Genomic DNA, 20,125 nt, shown 5'->3' with positions numbered 1-20,125 from the left:
GATGATACTTTAAGATCCAATGTGACAGAAAAGACAACAATAAAATTTTAATGGAAGGTCCAGTGTGTGCCAGGGCACTGTTAGTATTTGGGATTTATCAGTGAACCAAAGATTAAGTTTCTTGACAACTCCCTCGGTGAGAACAGCCAGCTAACTGAAAACATGCAGGCCCAACTCAGCCAAGCCCTTGTCTAGGAAGAAGCGTTAACATTTTCTCTGTCATCCCCACCTGCCATATCTGTCCTCCTGGAGAAACCTAGGGATAATGAATAAGTAACCAAGATAAAGAAGGATGGACAACTGGTGCCACTTTAGAGCTCTTTTCTCTTCTTTTTTTTTTTTTTTTAAACAACACCCTTTTAAAAAAGTACTGTGTACAAGTAATCAATACAGTAGAAATTGTGGGTAATCCAAGGTCTAGGAGAAATGAATTAGACTGTAAATTATTTGAAATAGGAAAACCATTTTGCAACAATATTGCTAATCTCCTAATTAAGCTTACCTCTGGTTAAGGCTACAGTTCAGAATTTATTGTAATTTTAATAAATCAAACAAATTCCTACTTCTTATATGATTTTTTTAAAGGACAGTTTAACTGTACTAATTAGTTTTATGGAAGCATAGGTTGCTACTATATGAAAAAATACCAAGATTTATGTACTTAATAGTTTAAATAGTATTTTTTTAAAAAAACAGCTTTGTTGAGGTAGAATTTATATACTGTGACACACTTATTTTAAGTGAAAAATTCAACAATTTTTATTAAATTTACAGAGTCATGCAGTTATCTTCACTATTCAATTTTAGAACATTTCCAATAACCCACAGTGATTCCTTGTGCTCATTTAGATAGGCTTTTGTGAGTTAACTTGGAAGCAATCTTATAACATCGTTTCCATGGGAATATATATTGTAAACTGACTTTTGGATGAACTTTTAAAATTAGAGACTGGGTGTTTATAAATATACTCTGTAAGTTAAGATTTATCATGTTTATTTCAGATAAAAATATTTTGCAAGGGTTTGGGTTCTACTTAAAACAAAATGGAAACTGAAGCTCTCCATATGAGAAAGTACCACAGAATTTTTTTCAAGTTATTTCATACTGCAACGTGTGTGTGCGCATGTGCGTGTGCATATGTGTTTTATTGCAATTAAAAAAGTTTGTAAAGTTGACAATCTCCCTTTAATTAGAACAACCACCAGTAAATATAATGGATTTAATGACTTTCATGGACAAAGCGTGATGTGTTCTTTTGAAATAGGCTCATAAAGATTTTGGGGACAAATATTGTAACATGATAGCTGAAGATTCCCTATGGATTAAAATTATAATGATTTTATAATTCACCTGGGTCAAGGTAGCTGAACATTTTGAATTTATAATAAGGTACTTTGCATTACTTTTAGAATTACCTAGTAAAACATGTATTTCTTTTAGTCTAGTCACATTGAAGACATATGGTCAGACCTAATTATTATTACATAGTGGGCAGTTTTTTTTGTTTTTTTTTTTTTAAAGATAATACGTAGGCCAATATATAACAAAAGGTGTTTAAGTTATTGTGAGTAAATTCGATACATACTGAATATTCCCACAAACTTGTTCTGTGCTGGGTACAGTAAAACATAAACCAGCAGAGTCCAGACCTTGAAGTAAGTATGTTGTAGAATACTTTTGAGTATCAGATAAATAATAAAAACTTTGGTCATTTGTTTTATTCGTTTTCTTTTAGGCTAAAGAAAATTCTTCAGAATAAAAGTAGTTAGAAATACAGTTGGTGTGATTATTTGAGTTTGAATTTGGACAGAGCAGAAATTTATATTTTTTTGGCGGCACTGAATGTAACACCATTAAATAGAATACAGATGTGCTTTGTTTTGAAAGATTCCCAATATATGAAATAATTGAAAGACGTATTTGGTGGTGGTTCTTGGCCTCACCAAAAGGAGTATTTCCTCTCTGAAAATACCTACCCAAGAATTTTGCTATATAGCAACTCCCCAGTTCATTAAAGTATAGCAACTCCCCAGTTCATTAAAGTATCTGTTTAAAGATGACTAGCTCTATGACTTTGAGGTAAGATAAGGGAATTGACTTTGTAATTTATAGGCTCTTGCTAACTAATGATAGCAGTAAGGTAGACTGAATTTTTTAAAAACTAGAATGGTAGTCAATGTCACAATATAAAAATAAAGTTGATATTGAATTAAAATGAATGTAAAGTAGGGCTTCCCTGGTGGCGCAGTGGTTGAGAGTTCACCTGCCGATGCAGGGGACATGGGTTCGTGCCCCGGTCCGGGAAGATCCCACACGCCGCGGAGCGGGTGGCCCCGTGAGCCATGGCCGCTGAGCCTGCGCATCCGGAGCCTGTGCTCCACAACGGGAGAGGCCACAACAGTGAGAGGCCCGCATACCGCAAAAAAAAATAAAATAAAATAAAAAATAAATAAATATAAAGTAAAGCTGATATTATAGTAGTTTTCTGGGTGGCTGTGTTCTGGGAGATTGATCCAGCAAATACTGGTTGAAAATTGAGGGATAGTCTTAGTTACAGAAATCTTTGCTGTTAGTGTATATGCCTCATCTCACTTTGATTGTATATTGCTAGCTTTTGTTCACTTTTCATGTTGAATTGTAATTGTTTTTATGCTTCAGACAGTGAAGCTTAGAGCTGTACCTGATTTACATATTGTCAGGGTAAATAGCAAGGAATCAATAAATACTAGGTAACAGTATATTGCATTAAAAGACAGAGAAACATCTTGAAAGAGGCAGAAATATGGTGGATGTTTTGAGACTATTTTTAAAGATTTTTTTCTTCATTCATTTGGAGAAATAAAGTGACTTAAAGGCAGGAAAGCATCCACATTCTCTAAATCTCAAAGATAGAAATTATGTTAAAAATTGATTTTTGCTTAGAAACAATGAAAATGCTGCTGCTGCTTCTTTTGATCTTTCCCATGTCAACCAATGTTTTTTTCTTTTAACTTCTAATTAAATATTAGAAGTGACATCAGTGAGCATATTTTTCACTTTGCATTCAGAATACATGTCTTGAGCAGAAGCTTTGACCCAGGTATTGAACTTAACGCTATAGAAAAAGAGATCGACACAGATCCCACCCTCAAGGAATTCTCGTATTATGCTAATTCTGCAAACAAAACTGAACCAATCAAATTTAGAAGAAAAATGTGTGTCTTCAAAAAAAACTTGAATGTTGGCATAATCTCTTTAGAATCATTTACTTTAGAAAACTGTGAAAGATTATGTTTTATTTGATCATTTTGCTAATTGTGAAAATATTTTTATGATTTTGTTGTTATTAAGCAGTATAATTTATATATATTAATTCTACAGGGGACCAGATCCCATCTTATTTTATTCTATGAAATAAACATTTTATACCTCTCATAATTTAGGTTACATTCCCAATATGCCTACATTTTGTATTGTCTTACATAGTTTATACAGAAGGCAGAGTGAAAATTTTCTAAAAGCAAAGCTTTTTAAGAATGATGGCTGGGCTTCCCTGGTGGCGCAGTGGTTGAGAGTCCGCTTGCCGATGCAGGCGACGTGGGTTCGTGCCCCGGTCCGGGAAGATCCCACATGCCGCGGAGCGGCTGGGCCCGTGAGCCATGGCCGCTGAGCCTGCGCGTCCGGAGCCTGTGCTCCGCAACGGGAGAGGCCACAGCAGTGAGAGGCCTGCGTACCGCAAAAAAAAAAAAAAAAAAAAAGAATGATGGCTAAAATTTTAACTAACTATGGCAGATTTATTTGATGGACTTCTTTTTGGCAGTGAGGACAGACAGCTTAAGTGTGCAGACACAAAGAACCTAGTCATTAGTGATGGACAACATTTCATTATATTAGTATGAAAGAAAGCTGGAACACATCAGAGTTTTCAGTTTCTACACTGCTTTTTAATTTCTTCCCTTTTTTTGAAGGAAAGGTTGAAATCCTTAGCTGACACTTAGACATATGCAGTGCCTTAAGGCTCCTCCATGGTAGTGTGAAGTATGATTAGGAATTATGTAGGAAATGAGTGACATTTTTTCAAATTGTTCAAATGTTCTTATCAGTGTTTACTGAGTATATTGGTGGGTATGTTGAAATAAGGAAGAAGCAGATTGTATACAAAAGAAGCATTGGTGGTTTATATATATCTAGATAAATGGTAGTAATTTGTCTACTTTTTGTGTCTGTATGTGTGTGTGTGTATATATATATATATATAATTTTTCCCCCAAACCAGATTATCCTCTCCTTGAATCTTGTTTTTTTTGAGTAAACATATATTAAGCATCTGTTATTGTGTAAAATATGGTGCTAGCTGCTGTGGCTGGATCAGGGAGGTGACTGGGACAGAAATTTTGCCCCCTGGATACATTTTTCTATCCATAGGTTTGTATATGTTGTATCTGGCATGCTGTAGCTACGTCATAATAAATGCTGGGGATTAAAAAAATGCTTCTTGATTTCTTCATTGATTCAATGAATGTTTATTGTGCACCAAATAGTTATCCGATTTGAAAGTTCTAGTGTTGCAGAGATAAGTTTAACTATCATTTAAAATTAGAGGGAGATTTTCATTTCACCATTTATTTTACAATAAAGAGACTGATCCAGAAACACCAAGTGATAAGGACAGTTAGCTAGCAGCTTGGGCAGTTTGAGGTCTTTGCCACATTCTCTCCTTGGCTGCCCTCTCTGCTAGTGTTACTCCAGCACAAGGCTACTCTCAGGAAACTGTCTGGAGAAAATGACCCTCCACCTAGCCAGTGTCCTTATTTGGCTCCTACCTCTATCCAGCCTCAGTAAAAATTCTATATTCAGAAAATGAAATTATATACCATTTGGAGGAAAACTCCCCCAAGTAATAGTTTTTAAAACCCACTTTATCTGAACTAATTTCTTCCCCGTCCTTCAAAATTTCTGCAATAAATTTAATCATTTCCATTGTGATTTCATTGTAATCTATTCTGCAAGTTCAGTTGGGTGGACATTTCCAACTGTTTTTTCCTTTAGGTATGTGTGGGGGGAGAGTGGTTGCATAATATTGGTTTATGGCATTAATTAGCTATGAAAATATAGATACGTGTTTAAGGTGAAGACATGAAGGACCTAGAGTCTGTCATACAGAGGGAAGTAAGTCAGAAAGAGGAAAAACAAATACCGTATGCTAACACATATATGTGGAATCTAAAAAAAAAAAAAAAGGTTCTGAAGAACCTAGGGGCAGGACAGGAATAAAGATGCAGATGTAGAGAATGGACTTGAGGACACGGGGAGGGGAAGGGTAAGCTGGGACAAAGCGAGAGAGTGGCATGGACATACATACACTACCAAACGTAAAATAGATAGCTAGTAGGAAGCAGCCACGTAGCACAGGGAGATCAACTTGGTGCTTTGTGACCACCTAGAGGGGTGGGATAGGGAGGGTGGGAGGGAGGGAGATGCAAGAGGGAGGGGATATGGGGATATAAGTATATGTATAGCTGATTCACTTTGTTATAAAGCAGAAACTAACACACCATTGAAAAGCAATTATACTCCAATAAAGATGTATAAAAAAAATAAAGACAGAATTATCAGGTGTGTTGCTGCTTGCTTGCTTCAGTTTCATTAGCTTTTAAGCTTTTAAACACTAGCTGCTAATAGTTTGGGTGATTATAACTTTTGGCTTAAGTTTATATCAGTGGCGAGGAGCAAATAAATACGCTTAAGGAACACTTCTGTTGCTTTCTTCTCTGGCTCCCCAGTAGGGGGAATATACAGATGAATAAAGTCGTGGATCTGAAGGAAGACCATGCAGTCTAGTATAAACAGGCAATCCCAGCATGAAGAGTAGAAGAGAAAACATTCTGTGAAAAAGGAGAGGAAAAGAGCTGTGGAGGTTAAGAGGAAGGAAACGGTCTTTTACATTTATGCTGCTCAAGTAGAGGTTTGTAGAGGAGGTGACCTTTGAAATGGGCCTTGAGGGTGAGTGGTTTGGACATGATTGGGAAAAGACGTGTTAAGCAGACAAAACATCATGATTAAAGATGTGAGGACAGATCAAATAATTCAGTGTGACATCAGAACAGGTTATTTAACGGAACGTTATTAATGTGAGACTGATTCATTTAGATTTTATTTTACAGGCCAGGCTTTGGTAAACTATGGACTGGCCCAGGCTCTTTTTTGTAAATAGTTCTATTGGAGCACAGCTGTGCTCAATTATTTGCATATTGTCTATGGCTGTTTTGTACCACAATGGCAGAGTTGAGTCATTCAGCAGAGACCATGTTGCCCTCAAAGCCTAAGGTATTTTCTGTGAAAGGCTAGATAGTAAATATTTGCTGAGTCCTGCTTTAGACCATAGCAGAGAACCACCGATTCAGTCAGGGGACTGGCACGGAATAGTTTTCAGGAGAGTTTGTCAGACAGTCCTTGTTAGAAGTGGGGAGGAAGGTGGGTGATGTGGAGGCTTGTAGGGTGTTTGAATTAATCTAGTCCAGTGACTTCTAGTGGGAGTAGAGAGGCTTTAAATTCTACATAGATTAAGTAGATGGAATCAATGGGATCTGGAAAAAGATTTGATGAGAGAAGCCTTGGAAAGGGAGGAGGGAAGGCTGAGTGAAAGATTTTCAGCTTGGGTGACTGTATGGTTGCTGGTGCCACAGAAACAGGGAGCACAGAAGGACAAACACTTGTAAAAGTTTCAGTGACCTGTTAGAGATAGAACACTGACGCGTCTGCTAGAGGACTCAATATGACCACATGAGGTTTCTACCTTATGGTTTTTGCAGGACCCAGGAATATTTACCACAGTTAGCTGTGCAAAGTTTTATTTTATTCTTCATATTTAAATGGACCGATTTACTATGAGAATTATTTTTAAGACTGTTGTGCATTTTTTAGAAAGTTTGAGCTTTTGGGTTGTTGTGGCTAAAATAATTTTAAGTAGAAAACCTTTCTTGCTCTTTGAAAAGTTAAATCGGTTCAAAGAACTTTCCTGAAGTACTTAAACACAGAAACAACAATGCTACTAGAAGAAAAGGGGAACATTTCAGCAACCTTCAATTTTTATTCAAAGTCAGATCCTCATTTGAATTACATGAAGATAATTTTTGCCTTTTACATTTTGCTTTACGGGAATTGCTTTTTGTTTATAAAGGTAGTGCCTGCTTATAAAATACTAAATTATAAGAGCACAAGTTGCTAACACTCCTCAAGCTACTGACGTCTGCTAATAGTTTGAGCTATACTGTGGAGATACTATATCCTTCGCTGGGATTACAAAGACAAAACAATCACTTTACCAACTGTGCATTTATAGCTTTGAATACATGATGCTACCTACAAAATATCTGAATCAATTTGGTCCAAGTCTCCAGTCATGATTCTCTGACATAATGAACTCTCTTCATCCATCTCTCCAGACAATGTGTTGGTGTTCCTCTGCAACTTGCCAGGCGGTCTCTGCCTCAGAGGTTTTGCTTTGCTTGCCTCACCGCTCATGGCTCACTTACACGTAAAACTGGTCTTATTTCCTAATCTTCAATATTAAAAAAAAATTATATCAGTGACTAGTAGTCTTGAGGAAAATATCCCTGTTAGAAGAGATAGGATTATCCTAGGAGACAAAAATCTAAAGTGATCATACTGATGAAATCAGTTGTACTTATAAGAAAAAAAGAAACTTGTATTTATGTAAATATCATTTTGTGAAGTCAGATTAATTCAGTTTTGTAAATAAACAGGGAGGGAAGAGTTGGCTTGAGGTTTTAGTCAGAACAAATTTATTCTGATTTAAAATTTATCTTAAAATGTATGTGTATTTGGCTAAAAATAAAGTTGTTTAAAACTACAGACTGGTGTAAACTTAAAAGTGAGTTTTCCTCCTACCTCTTGTTTCCTCAGTCCCTTTCCTATAGTAACAATAATGTTAATTTTGTTAACTGTTTTGAGAGATTATAATGTGTCAAGTATTGTTCTTAATTTTTTATTTTTAACAATAACTTGATGAGATAGGTACTACTTCCCCCCTCATTTTATACTTAAAGAAACTAAAACATAAAGAGTTTAAATTACTAACTTGTCTGTGGTTACTCAGATAGCAAGTGACAGAGCTGGAATTAGAAACCCAACTGGCAGGCTTCAAATTGTACGCACTGAGTCACTTTATGATTATGTTATTAATAGTATTAAAAATTTCCTGCCCATTGATCCTAGAAGAAAGAAAAAACTATATGCCAAAAAGTGTATCTATGTACACATATATCAATATATGTTTTAATTTTGAAGTTTTTTTTTGTAACTGAAATTAAAAAGCAATGATAAAATTTAAATTCTCTAGAACAATTTAAAATGAAAAAAATAGTCTATCTCTCTGACTCCAACTTTACGTTTACTATTTTTTAAAAAATTGGCTAGGCATAATTACTAAATTTAGTTGCACATTAGCAACATTTTAATCCTCTTTTTTTAAAAAAAAAAAGATTGAGAAATGGACTATCTGGTGAGGGCGTGTATACTTGTGAAGTCTGGTTCTTTAAAGGGAAAAAAGAGACAGGAATCAGAGGGTAGGCAGCTTCCTTTTTAAAGCACAAGACCTGGAGACTGCAGGAACACACCAGTCCCACTCACACTCCATTGGACAGACTTGGTCATGTGGCCACATGGCTTCAGAGTAATCTTTAGCCATGTGCCTGGTTATCATGAGGGATTCCATTATTAAAATAAAGGCATAGGAATGTCTTTGGGGGCATATGGGGGTCAGTTAGCATCTCTGCCATACGTGTAAACTTACGCTATTCTCGCTAAGCTAATTTTTTAAAGTTTCATTGGATTTTTACTTTTATAGAGATGAGAAATAGTCTTTTATTTTGATAAAATAATTCATATATAGAAAGTTATTAAATGTTGCCTGATGCATTACGACTGTCCTAGCATATTAACAAACTCCTTGAGAGCAAGTCTGGCAAAGCCATGTGGAACAGCCTCCTTACTCCCCAATTCAGATATCACAGCAGTGCATTTGGACTATTGGCTATTAGGAAGACCTGGTGCTGAATTAAAGAGCATTAGTGGGACTTCCCTGGTGGTGCAGTGGATAAGACTCCACACTCCCAATGCAGGGGGCCCGGGTTCGATCCCTGTTCAGGGAACTAGATCCCACATGCGTGCCGCAACTAAGGAGCCTGCATGCTGCAACTAAGGAGCTGGTGAGCTGCAACTATGGAGCCTGCCTGCCGCAACTAAGACCCGGTGCAACCAAATAAATAGTAAAAATTAAAAAATAAATAAAATTAAAAAAAAATAAAGAGCATTAGTTTACTCTTCTTGTTTGCCACCTGGGATGTCAAGTCATTAAATTATTATCTTTGGAAACCTTTGGTTTTGAGGTACTCTGACGTTAAAAAAAGTTGCAAAAGAAATTGTAGTTGTAGCAAGAATTATAAGAATTATTCTAAGAATTATAATAATTTCATATTATAAGTCATTGTGATTCTGTGGATGAACTATGAGGAATAAAGTCCCCAGAAAAATCAGTGAAACTATAAATTTCATTTTTTACATATATTTTCAAGTGTATTGAGCTTTAAAAAAATGCACTTGTCCATATACTTTTATTTTCAGATTTCAGGCTAAATCGTGATTCAAATATAAATTTATATTGATGACATTTAGTAGGTAAACACATTTTGTCAAAGATAAAGAAATCTTCAGAAATTGTAATGGATGGGTACAAATTAGATAGAAACATTAGGCAGTTACAATGGCAGCTTCTGTCAATGATTGTGTTTATATTATGTTATACAGCAAGTTACTGATTTTTAACATTTCAACACTGTTTTAGAATTTTGATTTTGGAGAGTAAGTGATTATTGAAAAATATTAATGCTAAATAAAAAGCTGTCTTTTATTTGGATTTCATTTGCCAATGTAATGTAAACACTAGTAATTTAATACAATCCATATAATTTAAGTTGAAGGAAGCTTGTTTGGTTTACTCTGTAAATAGTTGGTATTAATCCTGTGTTGGATTCTAAATTCTGACTTTTGTTAGAGACTGTTTCTTGGTTTATATGTCTAAATTCTGTCAACTATATTTTAAAACTTCTTTTTTTCCCTCATCAAACAGCTTTAATGTTATATTTGCTGGTGGTCCAGAAGAAGTTCTAAAAAAGTTCCAAAAGTCAAACCACAAAGTGGTCTTTGCAGCAGATGGAATTCTGTGGCCGGATAAAAGACTAGCAGACAAGTATCCCATTGTGCACATTGGGAAACGCTACCTGAATTCGGGAGGTGGGTAAGGTGCTGGAAGAAAAGAGTAATGCAAGTCATAGTAAATTATAAATATTGATGAAACAACCTTTTTAAGAATATGTAACTGTAGACATGAGGTTTGAAATAACCATTATCTTCTTTTCCGAAGGGAAAATTATATCAGTTTAAAATCCAGGGCTTCCCTGGTGGCGCAGTGGTTGGGAGTCCGCTTGCCGATGCGGGGGACGCGGGTTCGTGCCCCGGTCCGGGAGGATCCCGCATGCCGCGTGGGCCATGGCCGCTGGGCCTGCACGTCCGGAGCCTGTGCTCCGTGACGGGAGAGGCCGCAGCAGTGAGAGGCCCGCGTATCGCAAAAAAAAAAAAAAAATCCACAGTGCATTTTATAGTTGACAAAGCATTTTTTCATCTATTATATCATATGATACTCCTAACAACACTAGGCGGTGTAAATGTTATTATTTCTGCATTATAAGTGAGAAAACCCATGTTTCCCCGATTTAAGTGACTTTTCTTAGAGACATTTAGTTATTAAAGGAAAAACAACAGGGATCCATGTCTTCTGACTGTAATTTCATTAAGAATTTTCTGGCTCTAGAATAATGGGTTTAGTAAATTCCCTTACTTACGAAAAAGTGCAAGTTATACTCATGTAGCTTTAAAAAATAGGCATTACTTAATTTTATCTATATTTTAAATATATTGGAGTAAATTATTTATCTTGAAATCCCTAGTCAAAAAAAAATTCAACATTGAGTGTCTAGGTGTACTTTAAGTACTGCATTAGCTATGCCACCATAGATTAAAGGAACAAATTATCACATTTCCCTCTTTCCTTCAAAAAATAAAATAAAATTTGACTTTGGACCTTATTATAACTCCAAAATGTTTTCCTTGGATTGTGAATAATATAAACACATGGCCAGAAGACATGGCTGTAGGATGGGGGACATGTCCAAGAAACAAGTTGGGTGGAAATTGCAAGCCACACTGGGAAAACAGATTTTGGGGTAATTTATATATAATAACTGATTGTATTCAGGTCAGTCCAAATAAGTGCTGCTTGAGATATCATCATGTCTGGAATCTAGACTTTGATCAGTTACTTTTGTCAATGAAACTTTCAGCAAGTAATTCCCTTTCTCTGAGATGCCACAATTACAGCCGTACTCACCTGCATTTTACTCTTTAGCAACCCATTTCCATATGGTACCTTGGAACTTTGTCAACCCAGATAAATATCACATTTCTGAAACCTCAAATCCCAGTGTGTACTACCTAGTTTCAGCTCACTTTTTCTCTTCATCTCCATATGTTTTTAAAAAGTTCATAGTTTTGGGGATCTCCTGACCATTTTATTTTTCTCCTAATTTATCTACCACCTTTGGATTTTACTTCAATATTCAAGACAGAACCCAGGGTTTCTCATATTGGTCCCTTTGTCCTCAGTATTTTAGCATTCCTTCCTCTTAGATTTACAGTAGAGATGGCTGCCCACTCTTGACTTCTCTGAGCAATTGAATTGGGAGTGAGTGCAGCTTCCGTCTCCAGCTGTCAGACCCTCAGTGACACATGGCTAACCTTTTAACTTATCCTAAGCCCTAGGTAGTTTAAGCGCCGCTTAGCTCTGGAACTCTGAGATAAGTTTTACTTTGTATTTATTAGTTTTTCTAAACATGTGGAGTGAAATACATCATATGTAAATGTATCTAGATAACGATATATCTACTCCAGAATGTGAATCTCAAACAGATGCACAACACTGTGGAAACAGCAAAAAACTAGCGAGTGCCTTTGTGAGCAAGTTTAATTAAGGAGGTGTTTATATGTGGGAAAGTGATCATACAAGGACATCAAAACGTCATCCTTATGCCCTCTGTAGTCAAAATAATTAAAGAAATGCTAGAAAATCTAAGTATGTTCAATAAAAGTTTGTGTAAGTTTGTGAATGATATATTGAGAGTTATTTAAGAGACATGAGTTTTGTTTGTGGGTACCTCATTTGGTTAAAAAAAATCTTTATCATGGAGAGTAAACATGTTTCCTTATGAGGAAAATTGCATAATATTAGAAACTTAATTCTTTTGAAATGATATGACAGTTTCATAGAAAAATGTAAATCATACAATATATATCACATACTATGAAAATAGATGTAATTCCTTTTCACTTTTTAGGACACTTGGGATTTATGAAACAGATAAGGATACATAGTTTTTGAAAAACAGTCATATAAACCATTGGAAAATATCATGTGTTCCTTCTTGAATATGTTTTTTATCACAAAAGATTGGTTATAAGAATTAAGAAATACATCTTTTTCAGTGTTCTGGGATTTTTTTATTTGGCAAAAATGACACAAAAAAATGAGCCACCAGTGATTGATTTAGTCATGTTTTCATTTTGTCTTGTTTTCTCTAGTTAGCAATCATATTCCTTGACCTATTTCTTTTAATTCTTTTATTCCTATGAGGACATTTTAATTTTGAGGGTAACAAACTAGGTTTCCTTTCGATTCACAGGAATAAAATCGGTCCTTTTTAAAAAGTACTGCACATCAATGAAGCATAGCAGTTTGGCTGCATTTCTGAAATTCAGGGGAAGACTCAAACACAGGAAAAATGAGCCTGTTTTCTGTGTCTTTTACAGACAGCTGTTGTTGGCATATTTAACGCTTATGCCCTAAGGCCAAGGTGAACAATCCAATTTTAGACTTCCTTTCTCCAGACCATGACACACAAAACCCAGCCAGAAAATGGTTTAGCAAACACACTACTGACTAGCTCAGTGAAGGAAAAATTCCCCAAATATCCTAGATATAAAATTTCTTTGGGATGTTTGCAGTCCGTGACAGATCCAACATTCCTTTGATTGCGTACTAACATTAAAACCACTGTAGTGGAGTTGTTTTTTTTTTTTTTTTTTTTTTTCCCCAGAAACAGTGAATCCTTTACAAAGGATCTAGGAACAGCATTTTAGAAGGTCAGAAAGAAAATTCTTCTGTCTAATTCTAATTTTTTCCTAGTAACTCTTTTTTTTCCCTTACAAGCCTTCCAAAACATTAGTTCTCCCTCTTGTGTCAGTTAATTTGGGGAATACGTTTATTCAAAGAGTCTTTGATTTTGCAATTGGTAGTAAAAACTTCCTCTCTTGTAGTTTATAGATGGAAACAAAGGATACCCAATAACTCATATTTCTGTCATGGTGAGCTATGAAATTCAAAATTAAGGATTAGGACTAATAGCTTTACAAGTCTGTGCGACGGGTCTATAAAATTAACATAGACATGAGTTTCGGTCTTTGAATTCTGAATCTTCTATTCTTTCTCTTTTGTATTGCAGGATTTATTGGTTATGCTCCATATATCAACCGTATAGTTCAACAGTGGAATCTCCAGGATAATGATGATGATCAGTTATTTTATACTAAAATTTACATTGATCCATTGAAGAGGGTAGGTAATAGCTCTCACTTTCAGTGTAACTTCCTTGTTGAAATGGCTACTGGTGCTCCAGCCATTGCATCCATATTCTGGGCAGTTAACAGGCAGAATAGTAAATAAAGGGCCATTTCAGTTGTGTCAGTGCTCTCTAAGTAGCTTATCTAGAAGTCTTACAAAATACTTTCTCATACTTTTCTTTGACCAGAGCATATTTATTTGGCCACATAAAATATGCAAAGGAGTTTTGTTCTTTATTTCAAGTACATGTGTCCTACTAAAAATCTGAATTCTCTTATTAACGAGAGAAATGTTGGGGACAATAGCAGCCTGCCGTAAACCCTAAGGACAATATTCCTGAGACTGGTTTAAATGAAACTTTGGAGAAAAGTAAAAACAAAGTTCTCTAATTTGATAATATTTTTAGTATATTCAACTAGTGTAAGTTAATGTTTCATAAGTTTACTATGTATAACCAGTACAGTTCTAAAATTTACTGAATTGTGTATTTCTAGGTGCTGTCATTAGGAAACATAAGTGTTTTTTTGTGTATATTTTACAGTGAGTTTGCAACTGTAGCTGCTGCTTTTTCTAAGATAAATACTCCAGTTATCTATATATTTTCATTAGATACTTCTCAAGAAACTGTATTCTTTAAATGTTTGTTTTTCTTCTCTCCAGTTTTTTACTGTCTCTATGTGCCTGGCACTGCCAGCCTGAGGACTTGGTCTTTAATCCAAGAGCAGAAACCTACTCTTGGCATGAGTGCTAGCCCATGCAGCTTGATGCTTGCCTTTCTGAGTGTAATTCAACAGTGAAAGTGCTCTGAGTCTTATTTAATTGTTTTTGCTTTAGAATGCTTCCTCTGAAATATCACTGCTGGGTCTGTAATATTTTTTGTTGTGTAAATCCTATTTAAGTTTTTCTCTAAGCGTAAGATTTTATCTGGTTAGCGTGTGTCTTAGTCTGCTTGGTTTACCGTAACAAAATATCATAGACTGGGTGGCTTAAAATAACAGAACTTTATTTTCTCACCATTCTGGAGGCTAGAAGTCTGAGATCAGGGTGCCTGAATGGTTGGTTTCTGGTGAGAGCTCTCTTCCTGACTCATAGATGGCAGCCACCTTCTTGCTGAGAGACAAGAGAGACAGAGACAGAGGGAGGGTTAGGGCTTGAACATAGGAATTTTGAGGGAACACAAAAATTCAATCCATAACAGCGTGCAAAGACAATTTTAGGAGTGTTATTATGACAGAGCAATGTAGCTGAAAAACTACATTGAGAATAAGATTTGTAAAGCAGATTAATCTTTATGATTAGGTTGATTAATTATAAACCTACTGTAGCAGTCAGAGAGGTTATGCTGCATAATAATAATCTCCAACCTCAACAGCTTAACATAACAGGGGTCTTTCTGAAGAAGGTTGCTATAATAATTTATGTATAGGATCTTTAAATTCCCTAAAAAAACAAACTATATTAACATGATAGTGTTGTTTGCTGTTTTTATTGTCATTTTTAATATTTTTTCTATTCTTATTTTTAGGACGCTCTTAACATCACACTGGATCACAAATGCAAAATTTTCCAGACCTTAAATGGAGCTGTAGGTATGCTTCCTAAATACTGGGTTGCTCATGTGTGCAAATGAACACCTGTGTTTTCAACTGTCTGTCTTTTGTTATATTCATTTGGGACTATGACTAAGATTGATGTGTAGGTATTGCAGCTTTTAAAAAACATTGTACTCAAGCTGAGCCTGATATAAATATGTTCAGTTAAAATCATTTCCTAAGAATAGTACAAAGAGATGCTTCTGCCCTTAGGTAACTTAGACTTTAGTATCTCACCATCTGGGGACTGTAGATATAGTTTTGAGTTAATTACACTTTGTTATTACACGGTTTTCAGTGTCAGCTCTTTACATTGTGAGTTACTCAGGAGTATTAGAGTATTTTAACCTAGGTTAAAGGTAACTGGTAACGAGACATGTACACTGTGGAGTGAGTGTGTGTGTGTGTGTGTGCATGCCTATATGTGTTTTCCTGATAGACATGTATCTTGATAAAAATACATTAACACATTAAATTTAATTAATTGATACGTTAAAAATAAACATACATTAATGCATTAATATTTCAGAAATTAAAAATACATTGCAGTTCAGTACAGTTCTTCAAGGCAGTTCATAAGTAAAAAGATTCTTAGAATGGAAGGCATTTAGTTTGGAGTGCTCTGGAAATGTGAGGAAAGGAACTTGAAAACAAAACAAAAAATGTTTCTGCTCCCATGTGACTTGTATATTCCTGGAATTTACATTAGGCCTGATTTTCAAGAACTGGAAATACTATCAGTGATGGCCAGTTGTAGAAACCTAGCTTATGCCTGGCAGTTTTCTATTTGCCATACATATATTGTTATTATCTTTATAATAACCTAGAAAAGCAGGCAAGAATCCCATTTTATAGATGAATAAATTGAGACAGTAATTTAATTCATCTGGGATTATGTCACTCTCAAAAGGCAGAGGCAGTATTGCAAAGATGCTTTCCTTCCACCAAGACCCCTTGGTGTCTTAGCACCTCAGTTTGCCAGCACCAGGTTGGAGAAAGTCAGGTGCTCAGAATCCATGTGTGTGTCAGTGTTGTCCTTCATTTTGGATATCTGCCGACTTGGAGCAGGCCCAGTCTCCAAAAGTGTAGCACATGGAATAGCATGCATGAGAAATTTTATAACAAAAACAAGATGTATAGATAGATAGATAGATATACATGTATATGTATATATGAATACATACACACACATTTTAAATTACTAAAATCTGTCTTTTTAACCCAGATGAAGTTGTTCTGAAATTTGAAAATGGCAAAGCCAGAGCTAAGAATGTGTTTTATGAAACATTACCAGTGGCAATTAATGGAAATGGACCTACCAAGGTGAGTCACAGTGACCATTCTCTGTTTCCTTATTTCTTGGAGATAGATTATGGAGCAATATATAGAATGACTTCTTCTCCTCCCCCTTTCCCTCCTTCCCCTCCTTCTTTAATATCTTTAAGAGGCTTGGTAAACAACAAGATCCTACTGTATAGCACAGGAACCTGTATTCAATATCCTGTGATAAACCATCATGGAAAAGAATATTTTAAAAAAAGAATGTTTATATGTGTATAACTGAGTCACTTTGCTGTACAGCAGAGATTGGTACCACATTGTAAATCAAGTACACTTCAATAAAAAGAAATTTTAAAATATCTTTAAGAGGTTTTATTTTGGTGCCGATAATTTACTAGTTTCATCTTTTACACAGTGTGTTATCTGGTTTCATTTAGATTAATCAAACTGATGATTTTTCCTCAGCAGCTGGATAACTTTCTATTCTATTTGTAGCACATTTCAGTTTAGTGTTTAATGTAATAGCTTCCTTGAGAGTGAGCCACATTTCCCTCATACAGAGTATCCTCTCTGAATAAGAAATGTTGAGGGTTGTAAGGGATCATTTGTTTCACCTGAGTCACCGTTGTCACAGTTAATAGCTCTCTTAACGTTGGGGTGTAACTGTAGGTCCAGAATGCTTCCTCTTGCACTTATTCTATAACAAGGTTGATGGATTATAGTTGACAAAGATATAATTTGTCTAATGAAATTTTATGTGCTTTTGGAACATGTATAATTGAGCTTGCTGACAGTGTTACTGACTGCAAAATTTGTAATAAGATTGTATCGCCGGAACCTAATTAAAATAGAAAATGAATTGTTATATATACATATAAGTATATATACACGTATATACACACACATATATACACACAAACATACACATATATGTTTAGTAATACAGTGCTTAAAAACAATGTTCTGAGATAATAAGATGATGCCTGGCTTACTCATAAATACCTAGAAAAGAGATTACCAGATAAATTTGCATTGTGGGAAGAGAGGATGGGGAGATGGGGTCTGCTGTTTCAGTGGAGTGAGTAGCCTGAATTCCAATAAAAGCTATCTGCATGGGAAGACATTCAAGGAAAAGCCCACACTGGCAGCTTTTCCACCATAAAAATGGAGGAAGTAGATTCCCCTTCTCTAGTTAATCTTTCCACCTTGCTTTTCATCCCATTCCAGCCCTCGTACAGAGCCTTCCCAGTGGGCTCCTTTTTCTGTCTGGTAGCAGTTTTCCCAGCTCTAAGTCTCATCAGCATTTTAAAGACCCTCAAGCCTTTCTTATCCTAGAAACCCAGCCAACACAAACTGCAACATCCTTTTCAATCTACCTTGCCTCCCAGCCTGCCTGTCTTTTTCCCTCCCCTTCACAGCCACACTCTTTAAAGTAGAGACGACTCACTGCTACCATTATTCCTCTTCCCATCACCCCCAGGAATGGCTCCTGTCAAGGTCTGTTGTGACATCCTTGTTGAGTAGCAGACACTCATCAGCCCTCATTTCTCTTTCATCCAAAGATAACATTTGACGATGTTCATCCCATTTGGTCCAATTTGAAATACTTCCCTTTGCTTCCATGATGCTCTGCTGGTTTCTCTAATAATTTTCTGGCCTTTTCAGTCTCTCTCTTTCTCTTTCTTTTTTTAATATACATTTTTAAAATTTAACACTCTGTGTGTGTAGGGGGTTTCAGGGGTTGGGTGATCCTCTTCCTGCATTGTTGTTGTTTTTTTTAACATCTTTATTTGACGTATAATTGCTTTACAATGGTATGTTAGTTTCTGCTTTATAACAAAGTGAATCAGTTATACATATACGTATGTTCCCATATCTCTTCCCTCTTGCGTCTCCCTCCCTCCCACCCTCCCTATCCCACCCCTCCAGGCGGTCACAAAGCACCAAGCTGATCTCCCTGTGCTATGCGGCTGCTTCCCACTAGCTCTCTACCTTACGTTTGGTAGTGTATATATGTCCATGCCTCTCTCTCGCTTTGTCACAGCTCACCCTTCCCCCTCCGCATATCCTCAAGTCCGTTCTCTAGTAGGTCTCCTGCATTGTTTTAGTTAAGTGTTCTGCAGGTGTCTGTCTGAGACATCTTTCCTTTTGCCAGCTACATGCATTCTTAGGTAATCTGCTTCATTCCCAAGTCAGCAGCGCTGATTATTTTCAAATCCTTGCTGTAGCGTCTATCTTTCCTGAGCTGTGGGTGTGAATACCCAGTTGTTGGATTTATCTGTGTGTCATACAAGACCTGGAGGTCAGAACCTTCAGCTCTGCCTCTCCTTCCACCCACTTGATTAACCAGAACCTGGGTTTTGTTTTGACCGTATTTACCTCCCATTCCCAATCCAAAAGACATCCTTTCTAACTCCCATGCATGGTGGTTTGTCTAATTTGCTTAGAGTCAAGAGCAACCTCCTTAGTTCAGGCCACCTGCAACCTCCCACCAGTAGCAGTCACCCACTAGCAGTCTGGAACTCGACTATTCTGCTGAAGCAGAAACCCAGTTACATTACTCACGTGTGTTATGCCCTCTATAGACTTAGGTATGAAGTTCCACATTCTCAACTTGGTTATTTTTTTGTTTTTTTTTGTTTTTAATTTTGCTTCTGGTTTAGGGATCCCAAGTCTACCATCCTATCTACTCCCCCACTCCTGATACTGTAATATCTATACAGAATATCTCATTCTCAATTCTCTCCCTCAGCTCCTGCCATACTGAGTTAATTTGAACTTTGTAAATGTTTCATGTGTCCTCTGTCTGCAAGTCTTCTGTACATGCATTTCTCTCATTCTGGAGTTCTCTGACCTAATTCCCACTTGCTGTACCCATCTATTAGCGCTGTTCATCTTTTAGGTGTCAACTTTGCTTTAACTCCTTAAGTCTCCTGAATGCCTTTATAATATCTGGAACTTTGTCCATCACAGAACATAATACCACACGTTGAACAGGGATGGAACTGAACTTTTTTTTTTTTTTTTTTCGTCTCTTACTGGGTCTTTAGCCTAGGAATTACAGAAATCATATCTATCCTGTTCACTTTTTGTTTTGCCAGGGTCCAGCACATGTGTAGCATATATTAGCCTTTCAATAAATTGTGATTGAATGTCAGAGTCTATAAATAATCTAATGACCTAGCATTATTCTTGGGAATGGTGAGGTAGATTTTCTTCTGTCAGGGCAAAATAGTCATAAAATTTCTGTGGGTTCCTGTAACTGTCCCTAGGCAGATAAATGGACTTTTACAACTGAACATCTATAACTAAATAGTGTGCTATTTCTCCTTGGTAATGTAATATTTTAATCAAATTTAAATGTCTTTAAAGAGGGTGCTTGGTCACAATTTAGTTATTGTGAGTGAGGCCTGATATTCAGTGATTCCATTGTTTTCACCAATTTTTTCCAAATTTCCAGGATAATGCTGATAGGAGTTTTACAAAGCGATTGAAAGACTTCTCATAAGAAAAGAAGCT

The 20,125-nt window shown here is 36.1% G+C and overlaps 1 protein-coding gene across 3 annotated transcripts in view; it reads left to right on the top strand.

The window, feature by feature from the left end:
• Positions 1-20,125, top strand: part of PLOD2 (procollagen-lysine,2-oxoglutarate 5-dioxygenase 2) — a 107,389-nt gene that overhangs the window by 45,683 nt on the left and 41,581 nt on the right. For all 3 annotated transcript variants that reach the window (XM_027091631.1, XM_027091630.1, XM_027091633.1), the window contains 4 exons: positions 10,131-10,294; positions 13,615-13,727; positions 15,259-15,322; positions 16,551-16,648. In XM_027091631.1, the coding sequence (XP_026947432.1) occupies positions 10,131-10,294; positions 13,615-13,727; positions 15,259-15,322; positions 16,551-16,648 (439 nt within the window). The remainder of the gene's footprint in view (positions 1-10,130; positions 10,295-13,614; positions 13,728-15,258; positions 15,323-16,550; positions 16,649-20,125) is intronic.

This window comes from Aethalodelphis obliquidens, unplaced genomic scaffold, assembly GCF_003676395.1.
Source record: "Aethalodelphis obliquidens isolate GAN/ISIS:26980383/991018 unplaced genomic scaffold, ASM367639v1 scaffold72, whole genome shotgun sequence".
In the NCBI taxonomy this organism is placed as follows: Eukaryota; Metazoa; Chordata; class Mammalia; order Artiodactyla; family Delphinidae; genus Aethalodelphis; species Aethalodelphis obliquidens.
Note: the sequence above shows the minus strand (reverse complement) of the source record. Positions and strands in the feature narration are given on the sequence as shown.